Below are 26,301 nucleotides of genomic sequence, written 5' to 3'. Positions count from 1 at the left end.
CGATACTGGAGTGAAGGATCATTCCTTGCACAGCTGTACAGCAGTCATATTCCTCTTGGCCAGTTTGACCACTTCGTCTGATAGGGCTAGGAGAGGCTTGTACAATAAAACATATTTAGTACAATATTGAGTTTTATATGACCAGTACAATATTATCATTTAATTTTTATATTGTGGAAAGTAGCCGCCTACCTCTGGATGTTGAATATTGATTTTACTTACACTTACACTGGTATGTTTATGCATGTTTTCAATTCCGGTTCACTCAGAATAAAAGAAAGTCTCAATAAAAAGTCTGACTTGTTACAAACATGTTGGCCTGTTGAATGTAACTCATAAGTCCTCACACGGAACTTTTCATGTGCGTACTTTTATTCAGTACGGACATATTTTGTTAGCGCACTCATTTAGCGCGGCAGGCGTTTTTTATTTTGTATCGTGAAAAAAGTAGCTAAGACTAGCTAGAAGAATATAGGTTTGTTTTTAAAGCAGTTTGAACCTTAGTTTGTTTTGGGCTGCAGTATTTGTTCAACTAGATTAATTCACCGCGTGAAACCGTTTCAAACGTTTATCACCCGGTGAGTAGTCCAGAGGTGTGGGAATACAATCTGTTATTCTGGCTAATGGTGGCTACAGGCTAGTTAGCTAAACATTCAGGTGAGTGCCTAATAGTCTTTCATCAGTATCCCAACATAGGACCTCTTCTATTGACGTCTGTAGTTAATTGGTCCAATAATAACAATTAAGGGATCGGGCTGTCAGTAGTTAGCTATCTAAACCAAATCTCATGATGCTGTTAACAGATTTATGCATTTCTGTGTAACGTTACCTAGGTAGGAAGCTAGCTAGCAGTGATTTGAAAGTATTGGTAGAACACGTGAACTATATAAACTAATCTTGTCCCCAACAGGTGCTGGAGAATGATGCCGTCCCTAACCCCAGATGTTGAAGTTCGACTCTCAGTGGGCCAATGCGTCCGAACTCTCACTACCTCCAAAGAGAAGGAAGAGGTGACCAAAACTCTACACACACTAACCAGTTACCTGGACGATGGGCCTCAAAGTACAATTACATCAGCTCAGCGAGCAGAGTTCAGTCGAGCCCACTACACCCGGACCCTACAGTTTCTCATCAGTAACATCAATGCTGATTGGCTCCAGCTTCTTACCGTTGCCCAGTGCACAGAATTGTGGGATGGTTTGTTCCTCCGAGGTCCTCCAGACCAGACTCTGTTAGTGCTGATGGATGGTATCAGCTCATTGAGGTGAGAAAAATGTTTTAAGATGTTAATAGTGAATACTTAGTCTTTTAGAATCCAAGGGGATTCTAAAAGACTCATTCAAACCATGGACCACAGCGCGGCCAGTGTATACAACAATCCCAACTATTAACGCTATATGTATAAACGTTAATAGTGCAAGTCGGTTTTGGAATCCTTTGGAAGTTAACTTTAATATCATCTAGAAATAATTGTACCAATATATAATATATACGTACTGTACACCTTCTAAACAGTTGCAGCTGACAGTATTTTTCAGTTACCCTTCTCTGGCTTTCTTCTTCCGTTACACATAGGCGTTCAGAGATTCTAGATAGCTAATAAGAACAGGCGGTTGCCTCTGTTCTGTAAACAAGCTGGAAAGTTGGTGTTACATGGAAATATGGCGGTGTTGGATTTGTGTTAAAACTATGTCCAGTAATTGTACATTTAAAAAAATATATACACTATTGTTCAAAAGTTTGGGGTCACTTAGAAATGTCCTTGTTTTTGAAAGAAAGGCAATGTTTTGTCCATTTAAAATAACATCAAATGATCAGAAATACAGTGTAGACATTGTTAATGTTGTAAATGACTATTGTAGATGGAAACGGCAGATTTTTTTTTATTTTTATGGAATATCTACATAGCTGTACAGAGGCCCATTATCAGCAACCATCACACCTGTGTTCCAATTGCATGTTGTCTTAGCTAATCCAAGTTTATCATTTTGAATGGCTAATTGATCATTAGAAAACCCTTTAGCAATTTATGTTAGCACAGCTGAAAACTGTTGTGCTGATTTAAAGAAGCAATAAAATGGACCTTCTTTAGACTAGTTGTATCTGGAGCATCAGCATTTGTGGGTTCGATTACAGGCTGAAAATGGCTAGAAACAAATAACTTTGTTCTTAAACTCGTCAGTCTATTCTTGTTCTGAGAAATGAAGGCTATTTCATGTGAGAAATTGCCAAGGAACTGAAGATCTCATACAATGCTGAGAACAGCGTAAACTGTCTCTAACCAGAATAGAAAGAGGAGTGGGAGGCCCCGGTGCACAACTGAGCAATAGGACAAATCCTCAACTGGCAGCTTCATTAAATAGTACCCGCAAAACACCAGTCTCAACATCAACAGTGAAGAGGCAACTCCGGGATGCTGGCCTTCTAGGCTGAGTTCCTCTGTCCAGTGTCTGTGTTCTTTTGCCCATCTTAATCTTTTATTTTTATTGGCCAGTCTGAGATATGGCTTTTTCTTTGCAACTCTGCCTACTGTGGACCCCTGTTTTCTGTGAAGGGAGTAGTACACTGCGTTGTACGAGATCTTCAGTTTCTTGGCAATTTCTCGCATGGAATAGCCGTCATTTCACAGAAGAAGAATAGACTGATAAGTTTCAGAAGAAAGTTATTTGTTTCTGGTCATTTTGAGCCTGTAATCGAACCCACAAATGCTGATGCTCCAGATACTCAACTAGTCTAAAGAAGGCCAGTTTTATTGCTTCTTTAATCAGCACAACAGTTTTCAGCTGTGCTAACATAATTGCAAAAGGGTTTTCTAATGATCAAATATCCTTTTAAAATGATCAACTTGAATTAGCTATCACAATGTGCCATTGGAACACAGGTGTGATGGTTGCTGATAATGGGCCTCTGAATGCCTATGTATATATTCCATAAATAATCAGCCGTTTCCAGCTACAACAGTCTTTTACAACATTAACAATGTCTACACTGTATTTCTGATCTATTTGATGTTATTTTAATGGACAAAAAAATGTGATTTTCTTTCAATAACAAGTACATTTCTAAGTGACCCCAAACTTTTGAACAGTAGTATATTTCTCAATGATATTACATTTCCAAAGGTTTACAAAACCATACGTGAGGATTGTTAATGTTTAAACAGAGCATCTGGGCTGTTTACACATTCCATGCGACAGCGAGACAGGAATATATAATGGGCTACTTGATACTGTGAATAACTGTGTCTTTGCTGCCGGCGACCTGTGTGGTAATGATATACTCATCTTGTACATTTCTCTGATTGATTCTCCTTGTTTGTGTGTGTGTTTTGATGTGCATGAATGTGTGTGATCGTCTATCTCCAGCAGCCCCAGTGCAGGTCTGGACCGTTTAGTCAGCATCCTAGAGCGGTTCCTTCAGAGTGGTCGTCTGACAGTCCTACTGTGGACCCGCTGTCAGGGGAAGGTCCCCTCCGACTCTCCCCAGCTCAGAGAGACCCTGTTGGGCCGCCTGGTGGCTCTGCCTGACCTGACTGCCAACCAGCTGCACCACCACAACAAGACCCTCTTCCTCCCCCAGCAGTACTACCCCCTATTGGCCAGAGATATGCTCACTGTGCTAGAGAGAACCTGTAAGGCTCTGAGAGGTTTGTATGCCCATCCATCAGTTTATGTCTACTTTATATAATGCAGAAGATAGTACTTTTTTTTAATATAGGACAGTACTTTCTGATTAAGGGCCTATTTATGGCTGTTTTAACTTTAACTGTCTTATTGGAAAAGTATTTTATTATGTGTGTAACTCACTGTCAATACACTATTGTTCCCAGATAGAAAAGACTGCTCTCTGACTTTTGTGGCCCAGGCACTGGGGAAGGCCTGTGTTCAGGGACACAGTGGTAAGCAAGGCTACAAACAGCATGTGTTCCTCCTGCATTGATGATTGTCAACTGTAACACTTTCCCATTGTATCATCAGAAAGGTTACATAATTGTGTGTTTCTCTCTGCAGGGTTAGTATTTGGGGTGCTGGCCCCTCGCCTCGCCTCCTGCACGCGTTCAGACATGGTGTGGCAAAGGGTGTGCTGGAAGCTGCTGGAGAATGTCCCAGAGCGCTGGCTGGAGAGCGTGCTCACTGGGATGGTGCAGGCTGTCAACAGGTGAGGGATGGGAGATAGCTAGAAGTTATCAAAAGGTGTCAAAAACAGACTTTTTAATGCACCGCATTTACCCCTCTCTCTCTCGTAATGTAAGTGTTATTTTTCCCCTAGACCTGATGCTCTGTCCAGGATCATGGGGAACCTGGTGTTGAAGAACAAAAAGGCCCAGTTTGTCATCACCCATAAACTGCTGCTGCTCCAATACAAATATGAGGTGAGACGGTGAACTGATGGTGAGTCTAGTCCATCTATCATTGTTGGAAATTGAAAAGCTTCTGTTATAGCTGAAGTCTTTAACTTCCTTTCTCCCAGACACGTGTGTTGAGCATTCTTCTGGGCTACCTGGCTCAGGACAGGGAGAGAAGGCCACTACTTATACAGGTGAGTGTACAACGTATAAGACTTGTGTTGTGATGATATATGGGTATATATGATCGTGTTATTGACTGTGTGTGCGCGTGTGTCCAGGTGCTGCGGTCGCTGTGCCAGGCCTGGGCTAACCCCAGTGCAGTCAGACACACCCCTCTGGAGCAGCAGCTCTATGTGAGCCGGGCTCTGCTGCTGTGTGTGGGACTACTGAGTGATGCAGAACTACAGGAGCTACGCTCAGGTAACACTCACAACACTACGGCACAGTATTATGTAACACGGTCAGAGCTGTTCACACTACTTTCTGGCCTGTCCGTCTCTGGGTTGTGTTCATTTGGGCATTTAATAGAATACATTTTCCTGCCCAATCAAGCACGACCCTGTTGTCCTTTCTCCTTCCTCCCTGTCAGAGCTGCTGCAGTGCATGCTGGGAGGGATGCAAAGCCACTTGGACAGCAATGTAGTCCGTGTGAGGCGCATGGGCATGGTGGTGGGGGAGTGTCTCAGCTCCCGCATGGACATCAATGGAGCCAAACTCAAATTCGAAGTACAGTATTGTATGGCACCTTTCCCTAGGCTTTGGGTGCATCTCTATAGTCTGAAGTGGCTCACTGTCCCTATTTTTCTTTTCTCTGCTCATACTGATCTGATAGAACTGAACAGGTGAAAACAAATACCATAATGCTTTCTCCTATTTACTGTTCAGATCAGTGCACATTAAAGAAAGGAGATAGGCTATGTCTGTCTTGTTATGAGTCCTGTGTAGCACTCAGGAAAGGGTGTGTGTTCATTTGTTGTGTTTCTCTCGCTCAGTATGAGCATGATGAGGAGACCAAGGAGCTGCTCTCACTGATGACTCCACTGTCTGAGGAAGAAACAGAGCCGCTTGATGACAGATTGGATCTTCCTCAAGATGTCAAAGGGCAGACTGTACCCTCTCAGGCAGTACCATCCCAGGCTGCTTCCGTGGCCCAGAAATCAGGAACTGACCCAGACTCAGAGCTGGATAGGTAAGAGATAGTATTATCATAATCAAACCCATAACACTCAGTAATACCACTTGTTATTATTTTTTTTTTTTCACCTTTATTTAACCAGGTAGGCAAGTTGAGGACAAGTTCTCATTTACAATTGCGACCTGGCCAAGATAAAGCAAAGCAGTTCGACAACATACAACAACACAGAGTTACACATGGAGTAAAACAAATATACAGTCAATAATACAGTAGAAAAATAAGTCTATGTACAATGTGAGCAAATGAGGTGAGATAAGGGAGGTAAAGGCAAAAAAAGTCCATGGTTATACACTACATGTATTAACATAATTTTGTCTGTGAGACTGAAGTTTTATATTTAATTCAAATCACTACAATCTTCCCATGGACAGTTAAGAAGGCATGGTATAGTAGTGTTGTATTGATTAGGCTCTATGTCCCTGTCCTGTGTGTGTTTGAACCAGTGATGATGAGCTCACCCCCTATGACATGTCAGCTGACCAGGAGATGAGCCAAGCTGCCCCACCTCGCTACCTCCGAGACTGTCTGGAGGGTAAGATACAGTATATAGGTCTCTCCAACGGTGGGAGATGGACGAAGCAACGCGTTGTATTTTACAGCAAAATCTGTCTGAAGGCTATCATATATAGGTTCATTTATGCTCTAAAATTGTTTGTTCATATGGGCAGAATATTGTATAAAATTAAGAAAAATGCCCTGCATTCATTGCCTTCATTTTAGACTAAATAAATAAACAAGTTTGGGGGATAACTTGAAAAATGTAATCCATAAGCCTACTAATGCATGAATTAATTAATAAAAGTGTGCACATATAAATACATTTTATTTCAACCTTGTAATAAGTATTAGGCTATAGTGATCGGTACCAGTAGCCTGTGTATAGTGTATCAATAGGCTACGAGTTGCATTTTTTGGATATGAAAAAGAGGGAAATATTACTGCACTGCACATAGGAAAGTGTCCAGACGACTGTGAGCTGATTAACCAGTAGGCTAGGGGTGAATGTTATCATCTGAATAGGAGACCCATTATATGCCATCACCTAACTTGCGCGATTCTTCAATAGGCTATGCGTAGGCTAATATACCTACTTGTTGGGTGCGCATTTGGTATCCAATTGTTTAGTTAGGCCTAGTGATATTCTCGACCTTCAGCTGATCCAGGAAATGTTTTTCTGAATGACAGTCAAGTGACAAACAGCCTGTAGCATGCCTGTGCGGGAAAACGGTGTTCGTAAGAATGTCCAGAATATCTTGATGTCTTGTTCATTGCGCCAGTGAAGTCAGTTGGATCCAATCCAATACCCCTTAATTTATGTTGATTATCTGCTATTGTCTGCTGGATTTACAGCCGTGTCTACAAGATTTAACAGAGAATGCATCAATGTAACGTGTTAATGTCTTCATGTTTCTGTGCGTCGGATTGGACACGGAGTCTAGGCTGCTGTGCGCAATTGTGTAGCCTAGGCCAGTGTTTCCCAAACTTTTTTTTTAATAGTCCTATACCCCTTCAAACATACAACCTCCAGCTGCGTACCCCCTCTAGCACCATGGTCAGCGCACTCTCAAATGTTGTTTTTTGCCATCATTGTAAGCCTGCCACACACACACTATTCAATACATTTATTAAACATAAGAATGAGTGTGAGTTTTTGTCACAACCCGGCTCGTGAGAAGTGACAAATAGCTCTTATAGGACCAGGTCACAAATAATAATAATAATAATAATCAATCATTTCTCTTTATTTAGCCATCTTACATATAAAACTTTATTTGTTAATCGAAAATTCACCACAGGTTAATGAGAAGGGTGTGCTTGAAAGGATGCACATAACTCTGCAATGTTGGGTTGTTTTGGAGAGCGTCTCAGTCTTCTTTCATTTTCCACACACAGTCTGTCCCTTTATTTAGTTTTCATGCTAGTGAGGGCTGAAAATCCACTCTCACATAGGTACGTGGTTGCAAAGGGTATCTGTGTCTTAATAACAGTGCGATTTGCCAAGGCAGGATACTCTGAGCACAGCCCAATCCAGAGATCTGGCAGGCTTCTGATTAAATTCAATTTTCACAGAACCGCTTGTTGCAATTTCGATGAGGCTCTCTTGTTCAGATATCGGTAAGTGGACTGGAGGCAGGGAATGAAAGAGAGAACGAATCCAGTTGTTTGTGTCATCCGTTTCAGGAAAGTACCTGCGGCCAGTCGTGTGAAACTCGTCATCAGACAAGTGAAAATGATGTTCAGTAAAGAAAACTTTAAGCTCGTCTCTCAATTTAAACAAAATGTGTCAATACTTTGCCCCTTGATAACCAGCGCACTTCTGTATGTTGTAAAAGTGTTACATGGTCGCTGCCCATATCATTGTATAGTGCATAAAATACACGAGAGTTCAGGGGCCTTGCTTTAACAAACTTAACCATTTTCACTGTTGTGTCCTAAACGTCTTTCAAGCTGTCAGGTATTCCCCTGGCAGCAGAGCCTCTCAGTGGATGCTGCAGTGTATCCAAGTGGCGTCGGGAGCAACTGCTTGTAAGCGCATTACCACTCAACTATGTCTCCCTGTCATGGCTTTTGCGCCATCAGTACAGATACCAACACATGTTGACCACCAAAGTCTATTTGATGTCACAAAGCTGTCCAGTACTTAAAAAATATCCTCTCCTGTTGTCCTGGTTTCCAGAAGAGGATGTCTTCCTAATTGACCTCCCCATAAACGTAACGGACATATACCAGGAGCTGTGGCAGGTCCGCCACGTCTGTTGACTCATTCAGCTATAACTCATAGAATTCACTGGCTTGTATATGAAGCAGTAATTGTTTCAAAACATCTCCTGCCATGTCACTGATGTGTTGTGAAACAGTGTTTGATGAAGTCATTGTCTGTTTAGTTTTTTTTTTCCTTTTTTCGCCCAGCATTGTCCCAGCGATATCCGCGGCAGCAGGAAGAATTAAGTCCTCCCAAATATTATGGGGCTTGCTTGTCCTTGCCACTCAGTAGCTCACCATATATGACTCATCTAGCCCCTTCTTATTAATGGTATGTGTTACTGTTACATATCTTACTACTCTAAAGTCGTCTTTATTCTCACTCAAAAAACTCCCGTGGCTTTTTCAAATTGTCATGTTTTGTTTCTAAATGTCTGCGCAAGAGTTAAGGTTTCATCGAGTTATGAGATAGTACTTTAGCACGTGTAACACACTCTGGCTGAGGAAAGGCACTACTCCCAATATAAGTGAACCCCAAATCAATGTAGTTCTCATCATATTGGGGTGGCAGGTAGCCTAGTGGTTAGAGCGATGGGCCAGTAACCGAGTGGTTGCTGGATTGAATCCCCAAGCTGACAAAGTAAAAATCTGTCATTCTGCCACTGAACATTGTAAATAAGAATTTGTTCTTAACTGACTCGCCTAGTTAAATAAAAATATATATATTTGTGCCTCTTCGTTGTCTGTTTGGCGCGTTCCCGGGTAAGGGGGTAGTAGCTCTTCGGCTGCATCAGATTCACAACTGTCAGTGTCCATGTTAGCTGGGCTAACAACAAATGTAGAATTACTGATGCTAGCATTGGATGTGCTCGTGGAAGCAGAACAACTTGTGTCGTTGACAGGTGAATGTGTAGTACTGCTGGTAGCACTGGTATGTGTCTCTATGGCTACTCAGGCGAGGGGGAAAAAAGCTCACCCAAATGTATTAGAATTGGACTGTTTGAAAATGTGAATTTTTTTGGAGGGGAAAAAAATATATATATAGAGAGAGATTTTTTTTTTGTGAATCGCGTTTTTATTTGGCGTACCCCCATCGGCATTGCTACTCCCGTTTGGGAATACCTGTCCTAGGCTATTGCACGGAACACCGAAGGTATTTCCTTTCTGTTATTCAGGACATTTAATGACAACAAATGAGAAGCCTAGTGGGCTTATAAACAAAGTGATTTGATGAATCTGAATGATGTAAATCATGATGATGGTAAGAGCCCCAGTAACAGATTGACTCCGATCCCTTTCATCATAGAGGCTGTTGTTACTTTGTGTCTCTAAAATCACAATGTTTCTATTTCTATTGTCATGTGACAAATAGTATTTTCTTATTTGAAACCATCAAATGTCGGCCTTTTACCAGATCCGAATAGACACAGTTTCACATTTTTTGACAGACTAAAATAGAAACAGGCAATAGGCTACAGCTTGCTTCAGTTTCACCGCCAAATAGGCCTACAAGGAAACTGTATCTCGACAACAGTGACTATTCAGGGGGGTTTGTACGCAGTGTAGTACCTTCCACAAAAAGTTATGCTTGACAAAAAGACAAGTAAGCAGAGATTGGGGGGTAGCCTAGCGGTTAAGAGCGTTGTGCCAGTAACCGAAAGGTTCGAATCCTTCAGCCGGCAAGGTGGAAAGATCTGCTGTTCTGCCATTGAACAATGCAGTTAATCCCCGACAACAACTGCTCCTGGCCGCCGATGACGTGGACATCGATTAAGGCAGCCCTCCGCGCCTCTCTGCTTCAGAGGAGTTGGGTTAAATTGGGAAGACGCATGTCGTTTGAATGCATTCAAACTTCCAAGAAGCCAGTGTAAAAAAGATAGCTCATATGTGCAAGTGTCTTTTGAATGCATTCAGTTGTGTAACTGACTAGGTATCCCCCTTTTCCATTTAAGCTTACCAATGCTCGCTTCATATTACTAACTTGTTAAATGATTGGTCCATTCATCCTTCCATCCATCTCTCCCCAGCCTTCCTCTCCTCTGAGGACCCAGTGAGGGTGGATCTCAGTCTGAGAGCCATTGAGGGCTTGGTGAGGAAGAACACTTCTACAGCCCAAGAGGTGAGAGGTCACACACTGTTTACTACATTCAAATGATAAGCATATAGTTCCCTTGTTATAGTCGTTCCCTTAATGTTTGTCGCTCCTCAGGTCAGTGTTGAGCTGAGCAAGGTGCTGCTGCACATGGAGGACAGGTACAACACTGTGGGTTTCCTGAGTCTCAGGCAGGCTGCTATGGTGGCCCTCACTGTCACCGACTCTGTCCCCGTAAGATATTTCACCTTAATGGTTTAGTTTCATACACTGAGTGTACAAAACATTAGGAACATATTCTCTTTCAATGACAGACTGACCAGATGAATCCAGGCAAAGCTATAATCCCTTATTGATGTCACTTGTTAAATCCACTTCAATCAGTGTAGATGAAGGGGAGGAGACAGGTTAAAGAAGGATTTTTAAGCCTTGAGACAATTGAGACATGGATTGTGTGTGTGTGTGCCATTCAGAGCGAATGGGTAAGACAAACTATTTAAGTGGCTTTGAATGGGGTATGGTAGTAGGTGCCAGGCACACCGGTTTGTGTCAAGAACTGCAACGCTGCAGGGTTTTTCACAATCAACAGTTTCCCTTTTGTATCAAGAATGGTCCATCACCCAAATGACATCCAGCCAACTTGACACAACTGTGGGAAGCATTGGAGTCCAGCATCCCTGTGGAACGTTTTCGACACCTTGTAGAGTCCATGCACCTATGAGTTGAGGCTGTTCTGAGGCAAAGGGCAGCTCAATATCAGGACCGTGTTCCTAATGTTTTGTACGGTCTGTGTGTATTATCAATATTCACTGCTAAATACACCATGTCCTTTTTAATTCTCATCCCTTTCATTCACAGGTGACTGAGTATCTGACCACGGAGTTCTACTCCATGAACTACAGTATACGACAACGGCTGGATATTTTGGAGGTGAAGAGAACACGGTTCCTCCCTAGTATCTTTTGTGAATGTAGAATGCCTTTATAAAGGCTTCATAACTATTTATTAACTGTTGTCTCCCCTATGTAAGGTCCTCATTATGTCTGCGCAGGAGCTCTCTCAACCAATCACTGACAAAGGAGGTCCATCCAAGTCCATTCAGCGGGTTACCATGGATACACCCGTTTACCCCGGCGATGACCCCATACACTGGCGACAAGTGGTTGAGAGGCGGATTCAGAGTAAGACCAAACGGCTCAGTAAGGTAGGCTGCACAACAGTTTCAATAAAGTTATTTCTTTGCCTTTTAAATAATACTGGAATTAAGACTCTAACCATACAGTAGCTAAATCTGATTCCTGATCAATGTTAAGATGAGTTTTGTTCTGCCCTCATTTCAGGGCGTCACTCACCCCCCAGCCAAGCCCACCCCAAACCGTTATGCCCCTGTTGCTGGCCACTTCTTCTTCCCTCTGCTCAGAAACTATGACAGGTAATGTGTGGGAATGTATGGGTCCCTAGCAAGTGAGTGTGAGGCAATGTGAGAGACTGTATGTGTTAGATACAGTATTCTTCATTTGAAGCACAGTTTATTTGTGTTACACCTTTTTTGCTACACAATTGTATTTGAGTTCTTGTATGCAAGTGAACAACGTTGTTCCACTACTAACATTTGTCCTTGACCTTGACTCCTAGGCCTCAGGTGACCTTTGACCTGCTGGGCGGTGACCACCTGGTCCTGGGGAGACTGATCCACACGCTGGGACTCCTCATGCACCTAGCAGTCAATGCTCCGGTAGGCTACAACTCGATTTCTTCTGATGTCACCTCATAAAATGTCCCCCTTGCTGTGACTAGACTAGTATTTGACTGAGTGAGGTGTCTAAAACATGTCCATTATTCGCTACTGTATATCATAATGTCACCTCAGAAAATATCCCCATTGCTGTGACTTGACTATGTGATTGAATGGGTTGTCTGGTGTTTTGCAGGTGGCCACTCAGATGGGCAGAGCTCTGTTGGACTTTGTCTGGGCCGTACGCTACCACGTTGACCAGTGAGTATATCTATACATTCGTCATAAATAGGAAACTGTTTGAGTGTGGGTAGGAAGGAAGGTCTTTTGTCGGACTGGTCTATGGCTTACCCAACCTCTGTATTTCCAACATAGGATGGTGCGGCGAGGAGTCCTATTTGCTGTCTGCTCCGTCTTTCTGAGCATGCCCAGTCAGAGTTTGCTGGTGGAGCTCAGTGATCAGCTGTTTGAGACCAGAGCATGGCTGGCAGGTGAGAATACAGGGCAGAGCAATATAGTATCACTTCTGTTACTATATACAAGAGTAGAGACCAGACTACTGTATCTCAACATACTTGACAGAGTTGTCTCACCCAGTCAATTCAGGAAGTACAGTTTATTGACATTAGTAGTAGTTTATTATGATTACATGTAGGCCGTACTTGGCAGCTAAAGCTGAATTGCAGTACACAGAACATAAACAACTTTGAAAAATCACATGGCCGCTGGATAATGGCGCCGAAGGAGATGGCTGCCGTTTTACGGTCTCCTAACCAATTGTTCTATTGTGTGTGTTTTTTTGCATTATTTGTAAGTTATTTTGTACATAATGTTACTGCCGTTGTCTCTTATGACCGAAAAGAGCTTCTAGATATCAGGACATCGATTACTCATCTCGTACTGGAAGAATTTTTCTATAACAAGTCGGACGCGAAGGATTTACTTCAGACACCCGACAAGTGTCTGAACGACGACATGAATAACATGCAGCTGGCGCGTTTTACGCTGCATCGGCAAGATAGAACAGCCGCCTCCGGTAAGGCAATGGGTGTCGGTCTGTGTATATTTGTAAACAACAGCTTGTGCACAAAATCTAATAGTGAGGAAGTCTCAAGGTTTTGCTCGCCTGAGGTAGAGTATCTCATGATAAGCTGTAGACCACACTATTTACCAAGAGAGTTTTCATCTATATTCTTCATAGCTGTCTATTTACCACCACAAATCGATGCTGGCACTAAGACCACACTCAATGAGCTGTATACAGCCATAAGCAAACAGGAAAACGCTCATCCAGAGGCTGCACTCCTAGTGGCTGTGGACTTTAATTAATGCAGGGAAACTTAAATCCATTTTACCTAATTTCTACCAGCATGTTAAATGTGCAACCAGAGGAAAAAAAACTCAAGACCACCTTTACTCCACACATAGAGACGCGTACAAAGCTCTCCCTCGCCCTCCGTTTGGCAAATCTGACCAAAATTCTATCCTCTTGATTCCTGCTTACAAGCAAAAACTAAAGAAAGGAGAACCAGTGACTCAGCCAGATGATGCAGATGCTAAGCTACAGGACTGTTTTTCTAGCACAGACTGGAATATGTTCCGGGATTCTTCCAATGTCATTGAGGAGTACACCACATCAGACACTGGCTTCATCAACAACTGCATTGATGACATCGTCCCCACAGTGACTACGTACAGTTGTGGCCAAAAGTTTGGAGAATGACACAAATATTCATTTTCAGAAGGTTTGCCTCTTCAGTCTTTAGATATTTTTGTCAGATGTTACTATGGAATACAGAAGTATAAGTACAAGCATTTCATAAGTGTCAAAGGCTTTTATTGACAATTACATGAAGTTGATGCAAAGAGTCAATATTTGCGGTGTTGAGCCTTCTTTTTCAAGACCTCTGCAATCCGCCCTGGCATGCTGTCAATTAACTTCTGGGCCACATCCTGACTGATGGCAGCCCATTCTTGCATAATCAATGCTTGGAGTTTGTCAGAATTTGTGGGGTTTTGTTTGTCCACCCGCCTCAAGGATTGACCTCAAGTTCTCAATGGGATTTAGGTCTGAGGAGTTTCCTGGCCATGGACCCAAAATATTGATGTTTGTTCCCCAAGCCACTTAGTTATCACTTTTGCCTTATTGCAAGGTCCTCCATCATGCTGGTAAAGGCATTGTTCGTCACCAAACTGTTCCTGGATGGTTGGGAGAAGTTGCTCTCGGAGGCTGTGTTGGTACCATTCTTTATTCATGGCTGTGTTCTTAGGCAAAATTGTGAGTGAGCCCACTCCCTTGGCTGAGAAGCAACCCCACACATGAATATCTCAGGATGCTTTACTGTTGGCATGACACAGGACTGATGGTAGCGCTCACCTTGTCTTCTCCGGACAAGCTTTTTTCCGGATGCCCCAAACAATCGGAAAGGAGATTCATCAGAGACAGTGACTTTACCCCAGTCCTCAGCAGTCCAATCCCTGTACCTTTTGCAGAATATCAGTCTGTCCCTGATGTTTTTCCTGGAGAGAAGTGGCTTCTTTGCTGCTCTTCTTGACACCAGGCCATCCTCCAAAAGTCTTCGCCTCACTGTGCGTGCAGATGCACTCACACCTGCCTGCTGCCATTCATGAGCAAGCTCTGTACTGGTGGTGCCCCGATCCCGCAGCTGAATCAACTTTAGGAGACGGTCCTGGCGCTTGCTGGACTTTCTTGGGCACCCTGAAGCCTTCTTCACAACAATTGAACCGCTCTCCTTGAAGTTCTTGATGATAAATGGTTGATTTAGGTGCAATCTTACTGGCAGCAATATCCTTGCCTGTGAAGCCCTTTTTGTGCAAAGCAATGATGACGGCACTTTTTTCCTTGCAGGTAGCCATGGTTGACAGAGGAAGATCAATGATTCCATGCACCACCCTCTTTTTGAAGCTTCCAGTCTGTTATTTGAACTCAATCAGCTTGACAGAGTGATCTCCAGCCTTGTCCTCGTCAACACTCACACCTGTGTTAATGAGAGAATCACTGACATGATGTTAGCTGGTCCTTTTGTGGCAGGGCTGAAATGCAGTGGAAATGTTTTTGGGGAATTCAGTTCATTTGCATGGCAAAGAGGGACTTTGCAATTAATTGCAATTCATCTGATCACTCTTCATATCATTCTGAAGTATATGCAAATTGCAATCATACAAACTGAGGCAGCAGAATTTGTGAAAATTAATATTTGAGTCATTCTCAAAACTTTTGGCCACGACTGTACACACCCAAATCAGAAGCCATGGATTACAGGCAACATCTGCACTGAGCTAAGAGTAGAGCTGTCTCTTTCAGGGAGCGGGACAGAGCTTTGGACTAGTAACCGAAATGTTGCAAGATCGAATCCCCGAGCTGATAAGGTAAAAATCTGTCGTTCTGCCCATGAACAAGGCAGTTAACCCACTGTTCATAGGCCGTCATTGAAAATAAGAATGTGTTCTTAAACAGGTCAACATTCACAAGGCCAGAGGGCCAGGCGATTACCAGGATGTGTACTCCGACAATGCGCTGACGAACTGGTAGGTGTCTACACTGACATTTTCAACCTGTCCCTGACTGAGTCTGTAATACCAACATGTTTCAAGCAGACCACCATAGTGCCTGTGCCCAAGAACACTAAGGTAACCTGCCTAAATGACTGCCGACCCGTAGCACTCACGTCTTTTACAATGAAGTGCTTTGAAAGGCTGGTCATGGCTCACATCAACACCATTATCCCAGAAACCCTAGACTCACTCCAATTCGCACAACGCCCCAACAGATCCACAGATGATGCAATCTCTATTGCACTCCACACTGCCCTTTCCCACCTGGACAAAAGGAACACTTATATGAGAATGCTATTAATTGACTACAGCTCAGCGTTCAACACCATAGTGCCCTCAAAGCTCATCACTAAGCTAAGGACCCTGGGACTAAACACCTCCCTCTGCAACTGAATCTTGGGCTTCCTGATGGGCTGCCTCCAGGTAGAAAGGTTAGGTAACAACACATCCGCCATGCTGATCCTCAACACAGGGGCACCTCAGGGGTGCGTGCTCAGTCTCCTCCTGTACTCCCTGTTCACTCATGACTACACGGCCAGGTACGACTCCTACACCACCATTAACTTTGCCGACGACACAACATTGGTAGGCCTGATCACCGACAAATATGAGACAGCCTATAGGGAATAGGTCAGAGACCTGGCCGTGTAGTGCCAGGATAGCAACCTCTCCCTCTACGTGATCAAGACAAAGGTGATGATTGTGGACTACAGGAAAAGGAGGACCCATTCTCATCGATGGGGCTGTAGTGGAGCAGGTTGAGAGCTTCAAGCTCCTTGGTGTCCACATCACCAACAAACTATCATGGTCCAAACACACCAAGACAGTCATGAAGAGGGCACTACAACACATTTTCCCCCTCAGGAGACTGAAAATATTTGGCATGGGTCCTCAGATCCTCAAAAATCTCTACAGCTGCACCATTGAGAGCATTTTACTAATCCAAGATGGCGTAGCAGTCAGACGTCTTTATCTTTGTCCTGTCGTGTCCCTTGTCTATATCTTTTTCTTCGCATATCTTTAAAAAATATTTTCCTAAACCTCAACTTCTAAATACTCTCCTGCAACCCGCCTCAGCCAATGTGGCGTGGATCTGGGGGTTTTTCTAAATTATTTCTATTTAATTTGGATCTGGAATCCTTCAACTGAAGCTAGCCAGCTAACTACCTACCAGCTATCAGTCAACAAACCACTGCTAGTGGTCATCAACTAACCTTTAGCTCGGAAAGCTCTCGCCAGTTCGTACAACGTGACTAAAACCAGAGCATAACGGGCCTATTTTTTTTCTCTCCATATCCCTGGATTCCTACCGCAAACTCTGAACATTTTCATCTGGATCTTCGCAACTAGCTAACCGCAATCCTGGGTGACTACTCCTGGCTAGCATTTCCATCCCGGAGCAAGCACCAATTAGCCTGAAGCTAGCCCGGCTAGGGCTCCTGGGCTACCACTGAAGCCCACTCCTGGGCTACAATATCCGGACCCCTTTTACTGCCGGTACGGGGCACGGATCCCCGCCGATCCTCTACAACTGGAATACCGACAATCTGCTCGAGGATTCCAACAGGCCCCTCAGGCACGATGTCCGCTGAAGGCCCATTCTGCTAACCACGGCCTGCTAGCTACCTAGAGCTACTTGGAACCCTACTAATCCACGACTGGTCTATCGACGTCACCGCACGAAGAAGCAAAAACAGACTTACCCTCCATCGCGACGTCCCCCAAAGGCCCTTCTGCTAACTTGCTTGCCCCGGTCTGCTAACTGCTTGCCCCGGTCTGCTAACTGCTAGCTTGCTTGCCCCGGTCTGCTAACTGCTAGCTTGCTTGCCCCGGTCTGCTAACTGCTAGCTTGCTTGCCCCGGTCTGCTAACTGCTAGCTTGCTTGCCCCGGTCTGCTAACTGCTAGCTTGTTAGCCCCGGCCTGCTAACTGCTAGCTTGTTAGCCCCGGCCTGCTAACTGCTAGCTTGTTAGCACCGGCCTGCTAACTGTATGAATCGCCGTGTCCCCAGCCAGCCCAACCACTCGCTGGACCCATATGTTCACTTGGCTACGCATGCCTCTCTCTAATATCAATATGCCTCGTCCATTACTGTCCTGGTTAGTGATTACTGTCTTATTTCACTGTAGAGCCTCTAGCCCTGCTCAATATGCCTTAACCAACCATGTTTTTCCACCTCCTACATATGCGATGACATCACCTGGTTTAAACGTCTCTAGAGACTATATCTCTCTCATCATTACTCAATGCCTAAGTTTACCTCCAATGTACTCACATCCTACCTTACCTTTATCTGTACACTATGCCTTGTATCTATGCTATCGTTCCCAGAAACCTGCTCCTTTTACTCTCTGTTCCGAACATGCTAGATGGCCAGTTCGTATAGCCTTTTAGCCGTACCCTTATCCTACTTCTCCTCTGTTCCTCTGGTGATGTAGAGGTTAATCCAGGTCCTGCAGTGCCTAGCTCCACTCCCACTCCCCAGGTGCTCTCTTTTGTTGACTTCTGTAACCGTAAAAGCCTTGGTTTCATACATGTTAACCTGTTATGGCTAGAGGGCAGTATTTTCACGGCTGGATAAAAAACGTACCCGATTTAATCTGGTTACTACTCCTGCCCAGTAACTAGAATATGCATATAATTATTGGCTTTGGATAGAAAACACCCTAAAGTTTCTAAAACTGTTTGAATGGTGTCTGTGAGTATAACAGAACTCATATGGCAGGCAAAAACCTGAGAAGATTTCATGCAGGAAGTGGCCTGTCTGACAAGGTGTCGTTCTTCTTGTCTCTGTTTATTGAAGAGTGAGGATCTTAGCTGTCCCGTGACACTTCCTACGGCTGCCATAGGCTCTCAGAAGGCGGCAAAACGCTGAATCGTGGCTTTGCAGGCTCTGGCTGAAACAAAGTAGCGCGTTTGGGTAGTGGCTGGTTACAGTACTGTGAGACTCAGGCTCGTGCCCGCGTCGACCGAAAGCTTTGTTTTCTTTCCTCTGTTTAGCTAAATGGACATTCCCGGTCGGAATATTATCGCTTTTTTACGAGAAAAATGGCATAAAAATGGATTTTAAACAGCGGTTGACATGCTTCGAAGTACGGTAATGGAATATTTAGATTTTTTTGTCACGAATTGCGCCATGCGCACGACCCTGATTTACCATTTCGGATAGTGTCTGGGACGCTACGAACAAAACGCCGCTATTCGGATATAACGATGGATTATTTTGGACCAAACCAACATTTGTTATTGAAGTAGCAGTCCTGGGAGTGCATTCTGACGAAGACAACAAAAGGTAATCAAACTTTTATAATAGTAAATCTGATATTGGTGAGTGCTAAACTTGCCGGGTGTCTAAATAGCTAACCCGTGATGGCTGGGCTATGTACTTAGAATATTGCAAAATGTGCTTTCACCAAAAAGCTATTTTAAAAACGGACATATCGAGTGCATAGAGGAGTTCTGTATCTATAATTCTTAAAATAATTGTTATGCTTTTTGTGAACGTTTATCGTGAGTAATTTAGTAAATTGTTAGCAAATTCCCCGGAAGTTTGCGGGGGTATGCTAGTTCTGAACGTCACATGCTAATGTAAAAAGCTGTTTTTTGATATAAATATGAACTTGATTGAACAAAACATGCATGTATTGTATAACATAATGTCCTAGGTGTGTCATCTGATGAAGATCATCAAAGGTTAGTGCTGCATTTAGCTGTCTTCTGGGTTTTTGTGACATTATATGCTAGCTTGAAAAATGGGTGTCTGATTATTTCTGGCTTGGTACTCTGCTGACATAATCTAATGTTTTGCTTTCGCTGTAAAGCCTTTTTGAAATCGGACAGTGTGGTTAGATAAAGGAGAGTCTTGTCTTTAAAATGCTGTGAAATAGTCATATGTTTGAAAAATTGAAGTTTTTGTATTTTTGAGGAATTTGTAATTCGCGCCACGCCTATCATTGGATATTGGAGCAGGTGTTTCGCTAGCGGAACGTCTAGATGTAAGAGGTTATTAACATTAGAAGCCTACTCCCTAAGTTTGTTTTACTCACTGCTTTAGCACACTCTGCCAACCTTAGTGTCTGAATCCTGGCTTAGGAAAACCATCAAAAACCCTGAAATCTCCATCCCTAACTATAACATTTTCCGCCAAGATTGAACTGCCAAAGGGGGAGGTGTTGCAATCTACTGCAAAGATAGCCTGCAGAGTTCTGTCTTACTATCCAGGTCTGTACCCAAACAATTCGTGCTTCTACTTCTAAAAATTCACTTTTCGAGAAACAAGTCTCTCACTGTTGCTGCTTGCTATAGACCACCCTCTGCCCACAGTTGTACCCTCGACACCATATGTGAATTGATTGCCCCCCATCTATCTTCTGAGCTTGTGCTCCTAGGTGACCAAAACTGGGACATGCTTAACACCCCGGCCATCCTAAAATCTAAGCTTGATGTCCTCAATCTCACACAAATGATCAATGAACCTACCAGGTACAACCCCAAATCCGTAAACACGGGCACCCTCATAGATATCATCCTAACTAACTCGCCCTCCAAATACACCTCTGCTGTTTTCAATCAAGATCTCAGCAATCACTGCCTCATTGCCTGCATCTGTAATGGGTCTGCGACCAAACGACCACCCCTCATCACTGTCAAACGCTCCCTGAAACACTTCTGCGAGCAGGCCTTTCTAATCGACCTGGCCGGGGTATCCTGGAATGACATTGACCTCATCCCGTCAGTGGTTATTCTTTAAAAGTGCCTTCCTCACCATAAGCATGCCCCATTCAAAAAATGTAGAACTCCAGACCTGTCTGCCTTTGACCAGCACAAAACATCCTGTGGCATTCTGCATTAGCATTGAATAGCCCCCATGATATGCAACTTTTCAGGGAAGTTAGGAAAGCTAAGGTTAGCTTTTTCAAGCAGAAATTTGCATCCTGTAGTACAAACTCAAAAAATTCTGGGACACTGTAAAGTCCATGGAGAATAAGAGCACCTCCTCCCAGCTGCCCACTGCTCTGAGGCTAGGTAACACTGTTACCACCGATAAATCCACTATAATTGAGAATTTCAATAAGCATTTCTCTACGGCTGGCCATGCTTTCCACCTGGCTACCCCTACCCCGATCAACTGCCCGGGACCCTCCACAGTAACCCGCCAAAGCCCCCACCATATCTCCTTCACCCAAATCCAGATAGCTGATGTTCTGAAAGAGCTGGAAAATCTGGACCTCTACAAATCAGCCGGGCTAGACAATCTGGACCCTCTCTTTCTAAAATGATCTGCCGAAATTGTTGCAACCCCTATTACTAGCCTGTTCAACCTCTCTTTCGTATCGTCTGAGATTCCCAAAGATTGGAAAGCTGCCGCGGTCATCCCCCTCTTCAAAGGGGGTGACACTAGACCCAAACTGCTACAGACCTATATCTATCCTACCATGTCTTTCTAAGGTCTTCGAAAGCCAAGTTAACAAACAGATTACCGACCATTTTGAATCCCACCGTACCTTCTCCGCTATGCAATCTGGTTTCAGAGCTGGTCATGGGTGCACCTCAGCCACGCTCAAGGTCCTAAACGACATCATAACCGCCATCGATAAGAGACATTACTGTGCAGCCGTATTCATCGACCTGGCTAAGGCTTTCGACTCTGTCAATCACCACATTCTTATTGGCAGACTCGACAGACTTGGTTTCTGAAATGATTGCCTTGCCTGTTTTTTTTATTTTTATATATACCTTTATTTCAACAAGGAACACAGACTGAGACCAAGGTCTCTTTTACAGCTAGTTCCTGCGTATACATGTTTACACATACAGTTTAGGTACAATGATTAAGAAACTACACAGGACAAACAAAACGATCACAGATAACACAAAAAAATACAACAACATTTTACATTTACACATCGCTTATTCCCCTAACAGCACAAGAACTTGCATTACCCAAAACAGTTACAAGCAATACAAAAATAAAAATCCTCCAATAAATATTTAAAATGGGCAAGGGGGACAAGAGTCTCAAGTTTAGTCTGCAGGCTATTCCATAGGCAAGGAGCGTAACAGGAAAAGGCAGCCATACCCAACTCTGTGGAAATCGCATGGGCCTCAAGTGTAATCCATGCTTGAGACCTGGTTTTAGGAATTATAATTCTAATATTGATGAGTGATACCAACTACTTCTCTGATAGAGTTCAGTGTGTCAAATCGGAGGGCCTGTTGTCCGGACCTCTGGCAGTCTCTATGGGGGTGCAACAGGGTTCAATTCTCGGGCCGACTCTCTTCTCTCTATACATCAATGATGTCGCTCTTGCTGCTGGTGATTCTCTGATCCACCTCTACGCAGACGACACCATTCTGTATACTTCTGGCCCCTCTTTGGACACTGTTTTAACTAACTTCCAGACGAGCTTCAATGCCATACAACTCTCCTTCCGTGGCCTCCAACTGCTCTTAAATGCAAGTAAAACTAAATGCATGCTATTCAATCGATCACTGCCCGCCCGTCCAGCATCACTACTCTGGACAGCTCTGACTTAGAATACGTGGACAACTACAAATACCTAGGTGTCTGGTTAGACTGTAAACTCTCCTTCCAGACTCACATTAAGCATCTCCAATCCAAAATGTAATCTAGAATCGGCTTCCTATATCGCAACAAAGCATCCTTCACTCATACTCCGACCTGTACGCTCTCGTTGGTTGGCCCTCACTTCATACTCGTCGCCAAACCCACTGGCTACAGGATATCTACAAGTCTCTGCTAGGTAAAGCCCCGCCTTATCTCAGCTCACTGGTCACCATAGCAGCACCCATTCGTAGCACGCGCTCCAGCAGGTATATCTCACTGGTCACCCCCAAAGCCAATTCCTCCTTTGGTCGCCTTTCCTTCCAGTTCTCTGCTGCCAATGACTGGAATGAACTGCAAAAATCACTGAAGCTGGAGACTCATATCTCCCTCACTAGCTTTAAGCACCAGCTGTCAGAGCAGCTCACAGATCACTGCACCTGTACATAGCCCATCTGTAAACAGCCCATCTATCTACCTACCCCATCCCCATACTGTATTTATTTATTTATTTATTTATTTTGCTCCTTTGCACCCCAGTATCTCTACTTGCACATTCATCTTCTGCACATCTACCATTCCAGTGTTTAATTGCTATATTGTAATTACTTCGCCACCATGGCCTATTTACTGCCTTACCTCCCTTATCTTACCTCATTTGCACTCACTGTATATAGATTTTTTTTTTCTACTGTATTGTTGACTGTATGTTTTTTGTTTATTCCATGTGTAACTGTGTTGCTGTATGTGTCGAATTGCTATGCTTTTACTTGGCCAGGTCGCAGTTGCAAATATATATATATATATATATATATAGATTTAACTTGTTGCATCATTGCATGGTATGGCAACTGCTCGGCCTCCGACCGCAAGTGACTACAGAGGGTATTGCGTACGGCCCAGTACATCACTGGGGCCAAGCTTCCTGCCATCCAGGACCTCTATACCAGGCAGTGTCAGAGGAAGGCCCGAAAAATTGTCAGACTCCAGCCACCCTAGTCATAGACTGTTCTCTCTGCTACTGCATGGCAAGCGGTACAGGAGCGCCAAGTCTCGGTCCAAAGGCTTCTTAACAGTTTCTACCCCAAGCCATAAGACTCCTGAATACCTAATAAAATGACTACCCAGACTATTTTCATTGTCTCTTCCCCCCCCCCCTTACACTGCTGCTACTCTGTTTGTTATCTATACCTAGTCACTTAAACTACCTAAACTCAGAAAAAAAGAAACGTCCTCTAACTGTCAACTGCGTTTATTTTCAGAAAACTTAACATGTGTAAATATTTGTATTAACATAACAAGATTCAACAACTGAGACATAAACTGAACAAGTTCCACAGATATGTGACTAACAGAAATTGAATGTGACCCTGAACAAAGGGGGTGGGGGTCAAAATCAAAAGAAACAGGTAGTATCTGGTGTGGCCACCAGCTGCATTAAGTACTGCAGTGCATCTCCTTCTCATGGACTCTACCATATTCGCCAGTTCTTGCTGTGAGATGGTACCCCACTCTTCCACCAAGGCACCTGCAAGTTCCCGGACATTTCTGGGGGGAATGGCCTTAGCCCTCACCCTCCAATCAAACAGGTCCCAGACGTGCTCAATTGGATTGAGATCCGGGCTCTTCGCTGGCCATGGCAGAACACTGACATTCCTGTCTTGCAGGAAATCACGCACAGAACGAGCAGTATGGCTGGTGGCATTGTTATGCTGGAGGGTCATGTCAGGATGAGCCTGCAGGAAGGGTACCACATGAGGGAGGAGGATGTCTTCCCTGTAACGCACAGCGTTGAGATTGCCTGCAATGACAACAAGCTCAGTCCGATGATGCTGCGACACACTGCCCCAGACCATGACGGACCCTCCACCTCCAAATCGATCCCGCTCCAGAGTACAGGCCTCTGTGTAATGCTCATTCATTCGACGGTAAACACGAATCCGACCATCACCCCTGGTGAGACACAACTGTGACTCGTCAGTGAAGAGCACTTTTTGCCAGTTCTGTCTGGTCCAGCGACGGTGGGTTTGTGCCCATAGGCTATGTTGTTGTTGCTGGTGATGTCTGGTGAGGACCTGCCTTATAACTGGCCTACAAGCCCTCGGTTAAGCCTCTCTCAGCCTATTGCGGACAGTCTGAGCGCTGATGGAGAGATTGTGCGTTCCTGGTGTAACTCGGGCAGTTGTTTTTGCCATCCAGTACCTGTCCCGCAGGTGTGACGTTTGGATGTACCGATCCTGTGCAGGTGTTGTTACACGTGTTCTGCCACTTTACATGTAGTTTACATGTACATATTACTTCGACTAACCTGTACCCCTGCACATTGACTCTGTTCCAGTACCCCTTGTATATTGCCTCGCTACTGTTATTTTACTGCTGCTCTTTAATTATGTTATTTTCATTTTTGACTCATCTAGTTTTTACTCCACTTTTTTTCTTAACTGCATTGTTGGTTAAGGGCTGGGAGAGGTTAGTTCGGGTACCAGCCCGAGTCGTGTCAACTTGCTTTCATCCTCAGTCCTCCTCAGCTTCTCTGCATCCACACTGGACTTTGTAGGCGCACTCCTACTAATGGGCAGCTCCCACTTGGGTGATGCTTAAGCTGCCACTGGCGCTAAAAAGCTCACCGCACATCAGTTCAAAGTAGTACGACTCCTTTGCTGTCGCCACACTGCAGTCCCACTTCTCAAATATAATGATTTTGTTGATGAACTGAAAATGGCAGGTTGTTTTCAGGGTATTTCTGACCCTAAGCCTACCATTGGGTCTCTAGCATGTCACATTAGCGCTGTAAGTTTTACACACCCTTGATGACATCATTCAGGGCTGACCTTGGTTTATGTGTATTTTAGGGATGACCAGAAAAATGTGGTTAAAAAGAGCACAGTCCAGATGTTCATGCAGCTGCTCAGTGTGTGTCAATCTGAGATCACACACACACACACACACACACGCTGGGGTGAGCATTGCTGGGAAATGGAGGGAATCCAGGATATCCTGTCCTGCGCAGACTGTCTGACGCCATTCACTCATCAATGGGAATTTAAATTCTCCCAAGGACATTACCAATAGTCCAGAAGACACATGAATGTTAAAAATGTTACAGAATCATAAACGTTTGGGTTTTCAATGTGAATCAACTGTGTTGCATTTTAAAAAAGCCTTGCATTAAAAAAAATGACATGCTTGTTTTATTGCTTGAACAGCCTCATTGTTCCTTATGGTTAATTTCTACCTGTTTACGGTAATAATGATACTCATGGTCCGACTTTTTGTGCTGTTGACAGACGTAGCTGAAGGGGACCCTGATGCAGACTGCAGGAACCTGGCCGTGCAGAGCTTGGTGCTGCTGGAGAAGAGTCTGAAGACTGAAATGAACCCTGCTGCACTGGTCCTGCAGTCATGATCACAACATGATGATACACAGTGGACCTTGAAGTCCTATCCCTCTGGTGTACAAAAGGCAACAGACAGCTAGTGTATTGGTTGTGACTGCCGGTGTATTGGTAGTGACTGCTTTAGGACACTGGTTGTGACAGGAGTACAAATTTAGCTTGCCAATAGGAACTGGCTGGCAGAAAGCCCGAGGATGTGGCGGATCCTGGACACTGAAGGATGTCCTTTAAGCTAGAGCTACAGGTGCTGCTGGCCCACCATATCCTGAAATGAATAAATGCATGCCAAAGGAAAGAAGTATGTTTATGTGAAGGAGGAGTGTGGAACAGTGCTACACACACACTGCATTGCTTGCTGTTTGGGGTTTTAGGCTGTGTTTCTGTATAGCACTTTGTGACATTGGTTGATGTAAAAAGGGCTTCATAGATACATGTGATTGATTGAAATCCAATAAGGGATCATAGCTTTCACCTGGATTGAGTCTGTCATGGATAGAGCAGGTGTTCCTAATGTTTTGTACACTCATTGTATACTTGCAGACACACACACAAACTAAGTAATTAAGCAGTTGAAACATACCAAGACTGGAAAGGAGGATGTCATTAGACAAAAATAAATTACATGTATTAAAATGTTTGTGGAGGATGTCTTTTTTTTTTTTTCTGTTTCCTGACCAGGAACATCCCTCTGTA

General features: G+C 43.9%; 1 protein-coding gene across 4 annotated transcripts; it reads left to right on the top strand.

Moving 5' to 3' along the window:
- The first annotated feature begins 369 nt into the window (after positions 1–369).
- telo2 (TEL2, telomere maintenance 2, homolog (S. cerevisiae)) lies at positions 370–26,301 on the top strand. 4 transcript variants are annotated; one of them, XM_014156904.2, is made up of 20 exons: positions 370–657; positions 911–1,264; positions 3,369–3,646; positions 3,830–3,898; positions 4,011–4,158; positions 4,270–4,372; positions 4,471–4,539; positions 4,627–4,768; positions 4,938–5,074; positions 5,341–5,537; positions 5,987–6,075; positions 10,274–10,365; positions 10,456–10,572; positions 11,197–11,268; positions 11,369–11,542; positions 11,679–11,770; positions 11,974–12,073; positions 12,270–12,334; positions 12,449–12,564; positions 25,501–26,301. In XM_014156904.2, the coding sequence occupies exons 2-20, from the start codon at positions 921–923 to the stop codon at positions 25,617–25,619; spliced, it is 2,523 nt and encodes an 840-aa protein (XP_014012379.1). In that variant the 5' UTR covers positions 370–657; positions 911–920; the 3' UTR covers positions 25,620–26,301. The 4 variants fall into 4 exon arrangements, with proteins under 4 accessions (XP_014012379.1, XP_014012380.1, XP_014012377.1 ...); XM_014156905.2 differs by having other exon boundaries at positions 3,366–3,646; positions 11,390–11,542; XM_014156902.2 differs by having other exon boundaries at positions 3,366–3,646.

Source organism: Salmo salar, chromosome ssa19, assembly GCF_905237065.1.
Source record: "Salmo salar chromosome ssa19, Ssal_v3.1, whole genome shotgun sequence".
Taxonomy (NCBI): domain Eukaryota; kingdom Metazoa; phylum Chordata; class Actinopteri; order Salmoniformes; family Salmonidae; genus Salmo; species Salmo salar.
This window is presented reverse-complemented; position numbering and strand designations above follow the sequence as displayed.